We start from the raw sequence: 16,510 nt of genomic DNA on the forward strand, positions 1-16,510 counted from the left end.
GTGCAATTGGGCCAGGGCCCGCACCCCCTCAGGGCCCCCAGGCAGCTCACGCGCCACTGACTTCTTCAGTGTTTCCGGGCACACGGAAGGGGACGGGGCCCGGCTGCACGTCCCGCGCCAGGGCCCGCCCCCCTCTAGTTACGTTACTGGGTACCATCAAGCCCGGACTGTAGTGCGGGTAGGGTTGCCACCTGGCCGGTATTTTACCGGCTTGGCCGGTAATAATGATGGCTGATCCCAATGTTATTAATAGGGAAAAAAGATAAATACATAGGAAGGCCGGTAATTTTTCCAGAAAAGGTGGCAACCCTATGTGCGGGTCGAGAATTTCTGACCATAACCTGCCCTGTCCCAATCCGCACCTGCTGCTTCCCTCTATTTATAGACCCCGCAATGATGTCTTAAAAGGGGCGGGGCAGGTGGAAGTCTATAAATTCCAGCTCTGGAAGCAGGAACTCCTAAGTCGTGGGCAGGGAGAGCAGGAAAAGTGCAGGAGACGGCAAATGCCAGAGGGGCTGCTATAACTTAGGTGCCATAAAAAGAAACTATTTAGTGGGCTGGTGGGGACTGATTGGGCCTCTGTGTACATGAAATGCCAGGGCCTATTTCCATTCTCAGTCCAGACCTGGGTACCATCATCCATTAGTGCAAGGGGTCACACACAGTTGTAATGCCCTCAACTTATTTAGATAAGGTAAAGACCACCAACATGCCATAAAGTTCGATGTCACAGTTGTCACTTATGCTTCCATGCTTTGTACCGGTAATGCACAAAGCTCGGGACAACGCTCGGTTAATAATGATTAATTATCAGCCAATCACCAGATTTCCAGGCACCTTTGCCCATACGCTACATTGCGTCATCCCCTGCCAAAGTTCACTCGTCTAAGGCCAATTGCATCTTGAGGGAAGCCAATGCCATTCATTCGCTGGACACGCACCCTTTTTGTATGATTGGCTGATCTACTTAGCTGTCAAGCTGCAGGAAAGCCGGTGATACGAGTCAGGCGCGTTGCGCCCCGCCCATTTACTACCCTATAAGGTGTAGAGCGGGTTATTCTTAAAGGGGACGCAGCAGCCCGCCCACTCTTCTTCTCCTGGCTCTTACCGTGAGATCTCCCTCCTCTTCACCATGTCTGACAAACTGTCCTACAAAGTCGGTAAGGAGGGACAATTCTGGGCGGATCGTCTTATTGCAACTTGACGTAGACTAGAGGGTCTGAATGCGGATTGATTCTTATTAGATGAATCAGTGCAGAGGCTGGTTGTAATTGCCCCATGTATGGCCAGAGCATGTGCTGCAGGGTTAGTGATGTCATTCTGCCCACTTATTACATATGCCTCATTGTGTATGGGCAGGGGGCACTTAGATCATCTTGCCCAGCCTCCATGTATAGCACTGATCTGTGAATGACACTCAGTGAGTAGCTATGAATGGGGCAGTTGTCTGATGTTAGTTACCCTTATCATTAGCACAGAGCAGTGGTGAATGGTCTGTGGGGTGGCAGATATTGGGCTCATTTATCAACACTGGGCAAATTTGCTCATGGGCAGTTACCTATAGCAACCAATCAGTGATTAGCTGTTTAAAACCGGCTGTAAGTAGAACAATGAATGCAGCAATTTGACTGGTTAATGTTGCGTATGTACTGTAACTCATTTAATTTTGTCTGTGAATTTCGGCAGCTTTTGCCCCAGAGATGATTTAATAAGATCTTCGTTGCCTATTCATTTTTATTCTACTCAAAGTAAACATTGAATAAACCTCATTTGTGGCCTCTGAATTCATGTGGTTTCACTTGAATAATATAATTGTTCTGCACACTTCCATGTGCTTTATATAACCGTCCCCTGTACTTGTGCCTAGCACACTCTATGCCCTGGGGCCACATCTACTAATCTGAACATGGCAGTGCTTTTGCACAGATCAGCAAACTCAGGACTGCTGGGATTTGTAGTTCAGCGTGGGGAGTGTCGTGCTGTTGTGGAGTGGTTGGGGGAACTACAAGTTCCAGCTGTCATTGCAACATGGCTGCTTCCGTAACCTGCCACATGTTGTAACAGGAGATTTGAAGGGTTTCATGAGCAGAGGGAAGATAATGCAGCACGTTAGATATGTTCTGAAAAGAAGTACTTAGATCTGCGTTTTTGGACTTTTTTTTGGAAGTGCAGCATTAATCTTGGTTCAGTTTAACAGCTGTCATTATACATTTGTGGTGTGTACAGACTATTTTGCTATAATAACATTGTGTAAAATGTGGCACAACCTAAAATCAGGGGATGTATAATCGAGGTTTCGCTGTACATCCTGAATTATTTTTCTGCATGTGGTTTTAGTGGGAGGAGCTTAAAAAATGGCTGCTATCCAGCAGTTTTCACTATATGTAGAGTCATGGTGAGGAATTTTACAACTTGCTCTTTTATAAGACATAACTGTTTACGGTAATATTTAAATATTTGCAAACTCCACATAATAAAGAGGTTCAGTAGTGCTGTGTCAAAGATGAACATAAAAGTTATGGCAGAATATGATTTTTAGATACAAAATTTGCTCCAGGTCTGATGGCCTAGGGCCAAGGCCTTGTGTTTAATCTGCTACAAGTAGGTTAAGGGTAAGGTCATACTGGGCATTTGGGCGTTTTCATTTTAGCCAGCGCAGAGGGAGGGAAGGCGTTTGGGGGGATTGGTTGCCGCAAAGACAAGGCAATTAGTCGCCAGTCGACTAAATCTCCCCAAAACACCCAGTGTGACCTCACCCTTATGTCACCAAAAGATTTGTAGCTGCTAACACTGAAATATCAAATTCTGCCACCCATTGAGCTGGAAGTTGAAGTCACAATGGTTTCATTTTTGACACTGATCAAGATTAGTGACTAGAGCGTACAATCCAAGGAATTTATTTGTGATCTCCATAACTCAATTTCTTCTCCACTCTTGGACATATGGAGAAGATTTCTGGTTACAAAAGGGGTATGGCATCTCCTGCTTTGTATATTTGAGTTTTTTTATGCATGAAGTAGGTTCTTCTCTTCCAGGTCCTGTTGTTCAGGTGTGTGTGAGTTATGTATCTTAGATAAACAACATAAGGCTGGGATGTTTGGTGTAGTTTAGTCCATGGAAAATTAACTTGAGCAGTGAGTTCTGTCTACAGTTGCAACCATTGTAGCTGAGGTTGGGAAAAGACACAAAGTAATGAAGATCAACCCTTATCTCTTTAGATTGTAACTAGGGGTGAACATCAGTAATCTTTGTATTTCTCTTGTTAAAATGTATCCAACCCTTTCTTGAAAATATCTATACTGTATTGGCTATTCTTATCAGTACACAGTGTGCGCCTAGTCTTTAGACTGAGGCCCATAAGTAATGCCACATGCAATGTCATTGCTTTTGTGTAAGCCTGCTCTGGGCCATGGCAAATGAGGCTTTTTATCATGCTCGGGCCTGGATTTGCAGCAAAGACACAAAGGCCCGGCCTAAGCTGGTATAAATTAAGGGGAAGCAATCTTAAAAATTAAGGAAGACTAACTGGAACATTGCTTAGAATAAGACCATTGATAACATATTAAAAAGATTACATTTCCGTTCATGTACATTGTATTTATATGGTCACAAAACTCCTCAATGACTTCTAATATCCTTATAATTTACAGTAGGGGGCACATTATCCCTTATAGTACATGAGTGATACTCCGAGTTCCCTGTATAACTCAGCCTGTAGCCTTGTGCCTTTTATATGGTCACATAACTCCTCAGTGACTTCTAATATCCTTATAATTTACAGTAAGGGGTACATTATCCCTTATAATACATGAGTGATATCCGAGTTCCCTGTATAACTCAGCCTGCAGCTTTGTGCCTGCCTTTTATACGGTCACAGAACTCTTTAGTGACTCCTAATATCCTTATCATTTATAATAGGTGGAGAATTCTCTTATAATATACATAAACCATAAATATTCTGTAAAATATAAGTTTATAAATAGTACGGGTTGAGGAGTCCTGTGCGGGACTGTTTTTTTACAGACCCGCACTTCTGCTATCTGACCTGAATCCATGCAATCAGTTTGCCTCTGGCATCTCTCCCTACCAAACCTACCTAAAGAAGTCCCTTCTTGAACTCTCCCACTAAATGTCTGTAAGCTGGAAGTGACATCAGTATTTTAGATAGGACAGACTTGGGACCCGAAGTGGTGTCTCAAGTTTGTAAAGCTGGCATTTTGTAGCCCCTCACTAGAAACCAATCCCTCAATCCATATGATCACTCTCTGAACTACCGTTATGTCTGAGCCAGCACAACTGTCCTATTAGTACTCCCCTAAAAACATGCTTGGGGTGACAGGAGTCTGCATGGAGTAGAGTTCCATGTACACTCTTTATGATAAATTGTTGTTTTTACACTTGGGAGCTTTTTTTTTTTTTTTTTTTTTATATAAATTCTTTAGGTTTTAAAGCTCCCAGATGGGGACCTGCGAGTTCACCACAGGCTACTAGACCTGCTGCGAGACTCTACTTTTGGAGATGCGTATATAAATAATGTGCAATCCAAAGGAGTCAAACTATAGCCCAGCCTATAGACTTATCAATGTTGCTGCTGCCATGGGAATTCAAAATGCGAGAAATACCTTTAATGGGAGTCTTGCTTTTAATCCAACAAAGCATTTAACATGCATTTTCACAGATTCCCAGAAGTAATGCCTATGTCTGGTTATTTTACAAGCTCCCGGGTTATTCTCTAGGAGCAAAAATAGTACAGATCAAGTTCCTTTTAGTGACCCCTTTTTAAAATTAACTCATGCTTTTGGACTTGGCTGCTTCACATACAAATGTATTTTTAAAGCTTGTTTCAAATGTTTACTGTATATTTGTGCATAAAATATACTGTTTTCATTTCAGCTTGAAGCAGCATTGTTCTTATTTCATGTACAATTTTCTTTTGGACATTGCTAATAATGATCTTGGTGCTTGGAGGCATTGTGCTGTCCGCTCACATTATACCTTCTGTGAAATGAAGGCAACTGACCTGGCGCAACGAGCTAGCAACCGTATTGGGAGAGATCAGTAAGCCTGGTTTATAAGGCATATTTCTCTTACAAGGGCTGCTTGTTGTATACAAGATTTTGCTTCTGGGGCTCACAATTTGCTAAAGTTACATACCCCCCTCCCCCATTACATCTCTGTTCTGTGCCCACAATAAGGTGTATTCTAAGGGAGTAGTTACCTTATTTTTAAATGTATAGAGAAGGAATTCTCTGTGACTGACTCATACTGTACCAAGGGAAACAATATGGCAACGGACAGGTAAATGTATAATTGCAAAATAGTTTAATGATTTTATGGATCTTTAATAGAATTTAATATCTCCCATCAGCTGACATCAGCCTGGCCGACTGGGGCAGGAAGGCCATAGAAATTGCTGAGAATGAAATGCCTGGACTGATGAAGATGAGGGAGATGTACTCGGAATCCAAGCCTTTGAAAGGAGCCAGGATTGCGGGGTGTCTGCATATGACCCTCCAGACTGCTGTTCTTATCGAGACCCTGACTGCAATAGGAGCTGAGGTACAGTCTGCATGTCATACTGAAGTGACCTAGACGGTAGCGGCCAATGGCTGCCCATTTGTTGCAGTGATCATTTAAATAGTGTAAGGCTGACCGACGGAGCACTGCACCTGTGATTCTTTATTCATTGTATCTATGTGCCAGTTGAGCTGATCCGTGACTTTCTTGCAAGTATTTTCTAAGGAGAGTCATGTAATCTAGCTCATTGAGTAATGCCAAACTGACTGACTTGGCAATGTTTCATCTACAAGGTGGGCAGTAGGGAATATACTATACGCTGGCTGATCAATTTTTCTTTTATTGGGCTTGTATACATTCTACAGTTTAGAGATTGACCACTTCGTAAAAGCTAATTGGGAGGTTCCATGCTGATTTTATCACTTTTATACTGGTGAGGAAGAAATAACATCTCTTTAACTTGTTTTCATCATCTGTAGGTGCAATGGTCCAGCTGCAACATCTTCTCTACACAGGATCATGCTGCTGCAGCCATTGCTAAGACTGGAGTCCCAGGTGGGTGTCTTGTGGAGAAATTATGTTGCCTGTAATGTGGAATTAATCGAATCTCCGTAGGGGTAGTGCATTGGGTTATAAGGGAAAACTTGGGATTCTATTGTCCCTTTGTGCAAGTCTTCTTGCTTTTTCTGTGGCTCCAAAATCAGCTTTGGCTGCAAACCTACCGGAACTGGACTTGATCAGTAGAATTGTAATTACATTATTATATTCTGCTGCTGATAATCTGCAGTTATAGGAATAGTGGTGGATAGCATGATTGCCATGTCTCTGTGGCTTTATTTAGTGCTGCCTGTTTAAGCGACGTTGTTTATTTTTGCCATATAAAGAGAACGGTTTATCTACTTTACCCCTTGCTTAACAGGACCCTATAGTTTAACACTGAAGTGGGAGTGAGGCTATTTAGTAGTCTGTTGCAGAAGTCTATGGGAGTAGGATAAAAGCATGGGTGAGTGTTTAATAGCTGAATGAGAAAGGGGTGGATCTTGGCAGGAGTCTGATAACCCCAAGACGGAGAAGAACCCATAAGAAAGGAACAAGGATGGACCGCAGAAATAGATGGGGCCAGTGCTGCCTTATGTTAGTGTTGCAAAGTCAGCAGCCTTTTGCTGTTACTGAAAATCTGCTGTGCCTATGGTTCTGGTAGTTGTTTTTTTTTTTTTTTTTTATAAATAAGAGGGATCCTGTGCCTGTATATATGATGCACCTTATTCAGGAGTAAATGCAGATGGGAGTCATTTTGTTAGTATGTAGTAACTTACAGTATACAATGCATAGAAATATTTTTTTATTTAACAAAACTCCCAGTCAATGTTTTAATCCACAGTGTACGCCTGGAAGGGTGAGACAGATGAGGAGTACATTTGGTGTATTGAGCAGACCATATACTTCAAAGATGGCAAACCTCTCAACATGATCCTGGATGATGGTGGAGACCTGACCAATCTGGTTCACACCAAGTATCCCCAACTACTAAAAGGTCAGCACCTAGTATCCTGTGAAACCATTTCTACAGATGCTCTAAAAGCATAAATTCATGGCATTATAGAGATTACATTTTTTTCCCTTAAAGAACAATAACACCAAAAAATGAGTGTTTTAAAGTAATGAAAATGTAAAGGACTATTGCCCTGCTTTGTACAACTGCTGTATTTTCTTCAAAAACTCTCCTACAGTTTATATACTGTAAAAAGCTGCTGTTTAGCCACGAGAGCAGCCATTCAACACTGAAAAAGGAGAAAAGGCACAGGTTACACTGCAGATAACAGATAAATTCTGAAGAATCCCATTGTATACTACAGAGCTTATGTTATCTGCTGTGTAATCTGTGCTTGAAGGCTGCCCCCATGGCTACACAGCAGCTTGTTTATTATAAACTGTAGTTGTGTTTCTGAAGCAAACACACCAGTTTTACCAGTGCAGGGCAACAGTACATTATATTGTCATTCCATTAAAACACTTTAATTTTTGGTGTTACTGTTCCTTTCAGGCAATGGGGCATAATGTTGACAGGGGTCTTCTGGATAAGTCTGCTTGGGTGAAGCACCCAGTCATGGCTGTTTAGTTTTTCCTGGCTGAAAACCATAGAGATGTGCTGGTTCCACTGAACAGAATGACTGATTAAAGGGGAAGTTAAAGGGCAAAGTTAAAGCTTAAAGGGGAGATTCACCTTAGGAACATAGTCTAAATTTGAATAGCCCCAGTCAGAAGAAACTGTTTTGTAATTTATCTTTGTCTGTATCTTAAAAGGATAGTTTTGAAGCTATAGACCATATAAGCTGTGGAACGCTGCTGCTAAAGGCCTTTCTCTCTCTTCTGCTCTGTGCTGCCTTTCTGGCTGGGATTGCCGACCCTGGACGTTCATTCTGTCCATACAGGAAGCTGACACTGATCTGGTTACTGCTCATGCCTCCCCTCTCCTGCTTCATGTGCATTTTACTGATCCTATTGGCTAAATCTTGCCAATCACATCAACGCTATGCAAATGAAACAGGAGAACGAAGGCGTGCATGCACAGAGCCAGTTCAGTGGGATTTTTTTTTTTTTGGCTGCCTGGAAAGTCCCTGGCTGGGAAATCCTCTACAGAGAGCTGAGAGCACAGAAGAGAGCTTTAACAGGGCTGATCCATGGCTTATCAGGTCTGTAGCTTCAAATTGAACACTAAATAATGATGATTTGCAAAATTCAAATGTAGAATATGATGTAAGGCGAACACCCCCTTTAATAACACCACAGGTGCCATAGGCTTTACATTCCTTTTTTTCCTGGTGAAGCAAGTTTAATTTGCCTTTGAATTTTAAAACCTTCCACAAGAGTGCAGCACTGGACCATCTGCTGTATGTGCAGTATCTAATGTCTGTTATTGTCTCCCATGCAGGCATTAAAGGAATCTCTGAAGAGACCACCACTGGTGTTCACAACCTCTACAAAATGAAGTCCAGCGGGACGCTGCAGGTGCCAGCCATTAATGTGAACGACTCTGTTACCAAGGTAATTTCCTGGGGGAAAGAGGAATAATGTAAGAGTTTACTTTAAAGGAATTGTTCAGTGTAAAAGTAAAAACTGGGTAAATACATAGGCTGTGCAAAATAAATAATGTTTCTCATAAAGTTGGGTAGAACATGTAATGTATAAAGCCTGAAGTGACTGGATGTCTAACATAATAGCCATAACACTACTTCCTGCTTTGCAGCTCTCTTGGTTTCCACTGATTGGTTACCAGGCAGTAGCTTGAGGGGGAGTGACTTGGGTCATAACTGTTTGCTTTTGAATCTGAGCTGAATGCTGAAGATCAACTGCAAACTCACTGAATTATGTCCCATGTGGCCCCCCTTCAAGTTGCTGACTAACTCAGAGTTAGAGAGCTGAAAAACAGGAAGTAGTGTTCTGGCTATTATGTTAGACACCCAGTCACTCCAGCCATTATAGAATACATTTTTGGCTAACTATATAAGAAATATTTTTTATTTTGCACAGCCGATCTATTTACCCAGTTTTTATTTGAACTGTTCCTTTAAGCCAATCCCAGCCTCCACCTGATATACTCCTTTCTCTTACTTAGAGCAAGTTTGATAACCTGTATGGATGCAGAGAATCTCTAATTGATGGCATTAAGCGAGCCACTGATGTTATGATCGCTGGCAAGGTAGCCGTTGTAGCCGGATATGGTGATGTTGGTAAAGGATGTGCACAAGCGCTTAGAGCCTTTGGAGCCCGTGTCCTCATCACTGAAATTGATCCAATCAACGCACTTCAGGCTGCTATGGAAGGTGAGCTTATTCTACTGAAATGTACAGGTCTCAAATGCAGGACAAAGGGCCAGTATTAGCTAGATGGAGTTTGTCTTTACTCCAAATCCACACAAAATATGCCAATTATCTGCCCACTAACCTAAACCCTGCTACCACCAACCTTCTCAAAACCAGGTTTTTTTTTTCCCCCCCCAGACACCACTGCAAAATCAAGTCATCGTACCTGTTTTAAGGAAGGGAAAGGTTAGAATAATGATTAGTTACATAGACAAAGAGATGTGGGTGGCACCTATTCAATATATTCCCATACAGGATGAGCAATCTATAATGGTTACTTGGATGCCATAAATATTACACTTACCCGAGTTCAAATAAATAAGATCGAAAAATCCCTGTCCTCCGATTATTATGTATCCTGCTGGAATAGATAAAACGCTATTGATTTGCTTACTATAAGGCCAAAGTCCTTTCCATAAAATGTTGCTGCACCTGTGAAATGGGTTCCACAGAACATGGCAGTGAGACAGACAAGGGCGTAGAGAAAAGGAAAGCTTTCTTTAGATCTCTGTACTTCTATGCATTAGGTAAGTGAAATGTAAATTGAGACTGCATTGTTGGTCCCTGGAATTAAATAAAGCCATAAGAAAAAGTTTGGGAACCCCTCTCCGCCTGCATAATAATTTACTCCACTTTCATCAAAAAATATAATCATGGTATGTCTTTCATTTCTAAGGAACATCTGAGTACTGGGGTGTTTTCTGAACAAAGATTTTTAATGAAGCAGTATTGAGTTGTTTGGAATTAAATCAAATGTGAAAACTTGGTTGTGCAAAAATGTGGGTACCCTTGTAATTTTGCTAATCTGAATGCATGTAACTGCTCAATACTGATTACTGGCAACGCCAAATTGGTTGGATTAGCACGTTAAGCCTTGAAGTTCATAGGCAGGTGTGTCCAATCATGAGAAAAGGTATTTAAGGAGACCAATTGCAAGTTGTGCTTCTGTTTGACTCTCCTCTGAAGAGTGACAGCATGGGATCCTCAAAGCAACTCTCAAAAGATCTGAAAACAAAGATTGTTCAGTATCATGGTTTAGGGGAAGGCTACAAAAAGCTATCTCAGAGGTTTAAACTGTCAGTTTCAACTGTAAGGAATGTAATCGGGAAATGGAAGGCCACAGGCAGAGTTGCTGTAAAACCCAGGTCTGGCAGGCCAAGAAAAATAAAGGAGCAGCATATGCGGAGGATTGTCTGGTTACAGACAACTCAAAGATCACCTCCAAAGACCTGCAAAAACATTTTGCTGCAGATGGTGTATCTGTACATCGTTCTACAATTCAGCGCAATTTGCACAAAGAATGTTTGTATGGCAGGGTGATGAGAAAGAAGCCCTTTCTGCACTCACGCCACAAACAGAGTCCAGTAATTTTGGAACAAAGTGCTTTGCACTGATGAGAAAAAATGTATTTATTTGGTTATAACAAAAAGTGATTTGCATGGTGGAAGAAGAACACTGCATTCCAAGAAAAACACCTGATACCTACTGTCCAATTTGGTGGGAGGTTCCATCATGCTGTGTGGCTAGTTCAGGGACTGGGGCCCTTGTTAAAGTCGAGGGTCAGATGAATTGAACCCAATATCAACATTCTTCAGTATAATGTTCAAGTTACAATGACCCTAAACACACTTTGAAATCTACACATTTATGCAGAGGGAGAAGTACAATATTCTGGAATGGCCGCCACAGTCCCCGACTTGAATATCATGGAAAATCTATGGGATGATTTGAAGCAGGCTGTCCATGCTCGACAGCCATCAAATTTAACTGAACTGGAGAGATTTTGTATGGACGAATGGTCAAAAATACCACCATCCCAAATCTAGACACTCATCAAAGGTTATAGGAGGCGTCTAGAGGCTGTTACATTTGCAAAAGGAGGCTCAACTAAGTATTGATGTAATATCTCTGTTGGGGTGCCCAAATTTATGCACCTGTCTAATTTTGTTATGATGCATATTTTCTATTAATCCAATAAACTTTGTCACTGCTGAAATACTACTGTTTCCATAAGGCATGTTCTATATTAAAAGAAAGTTGCTACTTTGAAAGCTCAGCCAATGATAAACAAAACGCCAAAGAATTAAGAGGGGTTCCCAAACTTTTTCATATGACTGTATATCTTCCCTCATCCATGACATTCATTTCAGATTGTGGGCACTAGGTGGTGCTACAGAGAAGTATCTCATGATTCCTCTAATCTTCTGTAAGATGAAACATGTGCCATGTATCTATTCATGGTACATTCAATGTATGCATGCTTTTTACTGGTCAACCTGTAGTTTCCAATGTTCCTTCATTGTCCAGTCATTGCACATGAAAAATTGTATCTGCTCTGTAACTTAGTTAGTTGTTGGCTCATCTGAGACACTGTCCCATCATACAACAGTGACAGCCATTTAGTACTCTATCTGCCTGCCCTGCACCTACATAGAGATGTAGATACCTCCTTACTGCATCATGTTAACATCTGATTGGGTGTCTGACCCTTGCCTAACCTTGTGTGATTGGCCACTCTGTTAGAATAGATTGGAGTGTTGCTGAATACTAAAATTCTTAATGTTTGTCAAACTGTACTTTCTGATCTCTTTACCCCCAGGATATGAAGTGACTACAATGGATGAAGCCAGCAAAGAAGGAAACATCTTTGTGACCACTACTGGATGTGCTGATATTGTAGAGGGCAGGTAAAAACAATTCCTTATGTTCTTTTATTTTATATAATGTTCTAAAAAAAATGGCACACAATCGGAGGAGACCAAAAGGAGATGCCTTGGCACAGTATAATAAAGAAATATGCATTTTGATAAGAGGCTAAATGCAAGCATATGTGCGTAGCTGAATTTGAATGTATTTTTAAATCCCTCCCAGACATTTTGAAAACATGAAAGATGATTCTATTGTCTGCAACATTGGCCATTTTGATGTAGAACTGGATGTAAAATGGCTGAATGATAACGCTGCCAAGAAAATCAACATCAAACCACAGGTAATACTGGATTTGCACAACTACGAGTTCACCGCTCATCCTTCCACTATGGATTATTAAATCAAATCATTATACAAAAAGTATTAAAGCAAAGGGTTAACGTTTAAATCTGGTTTCCTTACAGGTGGATCGCTATCTGCTGAAGAACGGTCGGCACATCATTCTGCTTGCTGAGGGCCGTCTGGTGAATTTGGGGTGCGCCATGGGACACCCCAGCTTTGTCATGAGCAATTCATTTACAAATCAGGTTATGGCTCAGATTGAGCTGTGGACCAACACTGACAAATATCCTGTTGGCGTATATTTCCTGCCAAAGAAGGTGAGAGGGGATTACTTGGGACTGTGTGGCCATTATTGGCTTTTTTGAGTGTGATTGTGATTTCAGAATCCATTACAAAGAGCAGGTGACACCACTTACAGTGAAAACCAAATAAATTGGGATCATACAGGTAGAAGCTTAATTGGGAGGCCCCCTACCTCTGCCAGCACTGGGGAGGAGGGTAGAAAATAACCCAGCATCTGGATCTTGTGTAGTAGAAACTCCAGGCATTAATCAGAAAACTGTAAAAGTCTTCAGATGTATTGCTTGAAGGGGAAAGTTTAAGGGACACATTTACAAAAACAATAAAGGGATAGTCTTACCAGCTGTAGTTGAGGACTTTTTAGCTTGAGCTAGTAAGTGGTCCATTTATTTATTTTTTATATGCCTTGCATTTAAAGGTGGCTGATGATCACAACAAAGTGTGTTTTATTTATAGATATTAAAGTAATAAATAGCAAATAGCTCTGACTTTGTCTCTAGAGAGAGAGAGACTGTTGCTAAACATAATGCCTATTGTTTACTGTGCAGGTTGGAAACCACCTAATCCAACTCCTCTGGTTCCCTGCTGATTAGTGTGTGTGTGTATATAGGGAACAGACTAGGAAATCCTAAATTTAAACATTATCTGCGACCATCATTAAAGAAGCCAAATTTTATAGCTATATGTCTCTTTTGATCATGCCTCACTTGTGCATCCATCGCACAGGCTAAAAATGTGTTTGTGTAGTTTTCTCTTTGAAGCTGATGGATTTTCCCCATATGCTCAGGTGTGTGGGTTGCCTATATCATGTGATTTATTAGAAGGCTGTGTTAATGGTCTCTGCCTGATAGTGAAACCATAAGGGTGATACATTGTTGAATGGAACGTTGTGCTAAGCCATACAGACACTTGACTCATGCAAACGTGACCAACATGTTCTTGGCAAGGTTTTCAGACATACTTCTCCTTGGTTGTGTAAGAGTGGAGCAGGGCTTCAGGAAATGCATGCTGGGAAATGGCTTGTTCTTGCTCTAGAGCAGCACTGTCCAATGTCTGTGGTAGTAAGGGCCGGAGTTTTGGACAGCACTGCTCTAGGTAATCCATGGGTAGAGGAACTGCTTACCTGCCACAAAGCTGGCAAATACCTGACTGCCAGCACCATTTTTTTTTTTCTGAAGATGAACTGTATGCATCTCATTTTAGATCTCTTTTCATATCTGTCATGTACTTTTCTTCTCTCCTAAACATTCTCTCTTTTATCTGTGCAGTTGGATGAGGCTGTAGCAGCTGCTCACCTTGACAAACTGGGAGTCAAGCTCACCAAGCTGACCGACAAACAAGCCAAGTATCTTGGGCTGGATAAGGAAGGGCCTTTCAAACCTGATCACTACCGATACTAAGAATCCACGAACCCAAAACCTGGAACATAAAACGAGTATTCTGCATCCAAAGCAACCATTTCCCAGAGTGGATGGCCTCTCCTCCTAGTGTCTGGATCTGCTATATTTTGGATCTGTATATGGTTTTTCTTACCATAATGAAAAATGTGCCTCTTTCTTGTGTAACTTGACTGTTTTTTCCCTCACTACTACATCCTGTCTCTGAAGCCAGTGAGTGATGTGCAAGTAGTGGTTTTGGCGTTGGCATAGCTGTAGTTCATCAACTACGGTTTCCTTAAGAGGGGAGTGTGAAACTCAGATACCCATCATCCTCAAGTGTCGGTCAGGAAGATCTGTATGGAATAGAAGATTGATTTGCAACATGCAGCTGTCTTTGCACAGCCCCAGCCAAACTGTTCCTTTTATTGGCTTTTCAGTTGTTTTTTTTCACAAAGTGGATCAGTCAAAAGCTTTTATTTTACCAATCTTACCATCTCCAAGTATTGGCTCTTTCCTACCTCAGCCTACTTGTCTTAATAGCTTTTGTATTTGATATCTCATGCCATTAGCCTTTCGTGTGGCACTTATCTTTTTCATTTCTCCAGTGGTAACGTAAACGTTAGCAACTCTACCATGTGTACAATCATTTCCAATGTTAAACTTAAATGTTTGTCTCCAGTTTTCAGTCAGAGGTATACAGCAGTCTTCGGTAACCACAATAAAAGTATTACAAAAAAAAGACTTATTTGTTGTACAATATTGATTAATAATATTGACTTGGCTTGTAACTGTTTAGGGGCCTGCAACTCCATTCCCATCCAAACTTATAGTTCCGAATGGCTAGACAATCTGCTCCTTTAGTCTTGCCCATGTACCTACCTCCGACACCTGAAGAAGGAACCATTTTGGTTTTCTGAATACAATGAAGCACAATTAGAAGGATGGATGTTTTCCTGGATGAGAAAAGAGTAGTAAAACAATCAATCGTGATCATAACAATACATATTTAATACAGATTTTTTATTTATACTTTTCAGATCTGACCTAAAACAACCCTGTTACGTTACACCATAGCCCTGCATGCAAGAAATGCTCCATGCCACAGAATTATCCACAAATAACTAAGTTGTGAAATTTTTCCAAGAATTCAGTGAGGAAAAAAATGTCTTTCTGCTGGCAGCCAATTAAAGGCGAAAGATCGACCTCATGAATGGGCATCGATTTGTCTAAACTGAAAAACTGCCATAGAAGTATATTAAATTGGTGACCCTATAAATCTGTTAACATTGTAATGGGGTGTGGTATTGTTGCCTTGCAAAGAAGGAATTTATTTCAAGAAACAAGCATTGTTTTAGTGTGCATTAGCTCATATAATTGCACACGCATGTCGGAAATATTCTTGTTCACATCATTCGCTGCAGTTTTGTTATTTCTTTTGAGTCTTCTATTGCTGTCATGCAATTGGCCTTCGAAGTAAAATATGAACTGCTTGTCCAGGTTTCCCTTCACTAAAGACAACACGCGGTCTCATTATTTGGGAACAATCTATATCAGATGCTTTGTTTTGTTTCCATGAGACCTTACATAACCCTGGTTATTTACCAGTTTTTTTCCCCAAATTTCCAGCTGTATAAAGAGGCCAAAGCTCAACAAACACAAGTGAAGCTTGTTCTTACTCTGTATGATTTATGAGTATCCACATTTTTGCACTGGTGGACCAGTAACAATCTGAGGCATCTTGGCAAATCCACCAATGCTAAATGTTGCCAATCTCCTCCTCTCCAAAATAAATACAATTATTGATAATATGCCCTTATTAAAACAATAAGTACAATAATCATATTCTAATGCCTATTTTTTTTTCTAGTCTACTAGAACATCATGTAAACATTAAATTAACGCAATTGGCTGGTTCTGCTTTCAATAAGGATTAATTCTATCTTAGTTTGTAGGTACTGTTTTATTACAGAAAAAAAAAGTACATCATTTTTAAAACATTTGGATAAAATGTACTCTGTGGGAGACGGCCCTTCCATAATTCAGAGCTTTTTGGATAATGAGTTTCCGGATAACTGATCCCCATACCTGTATTACATATGCTTCTGCTTTCATGGATTTTTACATGGGACCTAAAACCACTGTGACCAAATGCTCTACTATAAGGACAGCTAGAATATCAGCCACTGCTACAAAATCTTCTCTGCCACAAAGCAGGATGGGGCTGCTGCATACACTGGGTTTCAGACATAACCTATGACTGACCACTGTGACATACAGCCATAAATCGAGACAGTAATGTTTTGGTTTCTGGAAAAAAGAAAGACTGTAGATAAGTTCACTACTCTATGCAAACATATGAAATAACATTCATCAACATTTATAGTTTATGTAAACCAGCTGCTGTGTAGCTGTGGGGGCAGCCATTCAAAGCTGAAAAAGGAGAAAAGGCACAGGTAACAC

General features: G+C 40.9%; 1 protein-coding gene across 1 annotated transcript; it reads left to right on the forward strand.

Annotated features, from left to right (window-relative positions):
* Positions 1 to 1,073: 1,073 nt before the first annotated feature.
* Positions 1,074 to 14,789, forward strand: ahcy.S (adenosylhomocysteinase S homeolog). Its single transcript, NM_001095571.1, is given in 10 exon segments — positions 1,074 to 1,160; positions 5,369 to 5,559; positions 5,997 to 6,072; positions 6,899 to 7,051; positions 8,450 to 8,562; positions 9,134 to 9,341; positions 11,980 to 12,067; positions 12,252 to 12,369; positions 12,494 to 12,688; positions 13,940 to 14,789. Coding segments are annotated over 10 exon segments (1,302 nt in total). The 5' UTR covers positions 1,074 to 1,132; the 3' UTR covers positions 14,072 to 14,789.
* The last annotated feature ends 1,721 nt before the right edge of the window (positions 14,790 to 16,510 follow it).

Source organism: Xenopus laevis, chromosome 9_10S, assembly GCF_017654675.1.
Source record: "Xenopus laevis strain J_2021 chromosome 9_10S, Xenopus_laevis_v10.1, whole genome shotgun sequence".
Lineage (NCBI taxonomy): Eukaryota > Metazoa > Chordata > Amphibia > Anura > Pipidae > Xenopus > Xenopus laevis.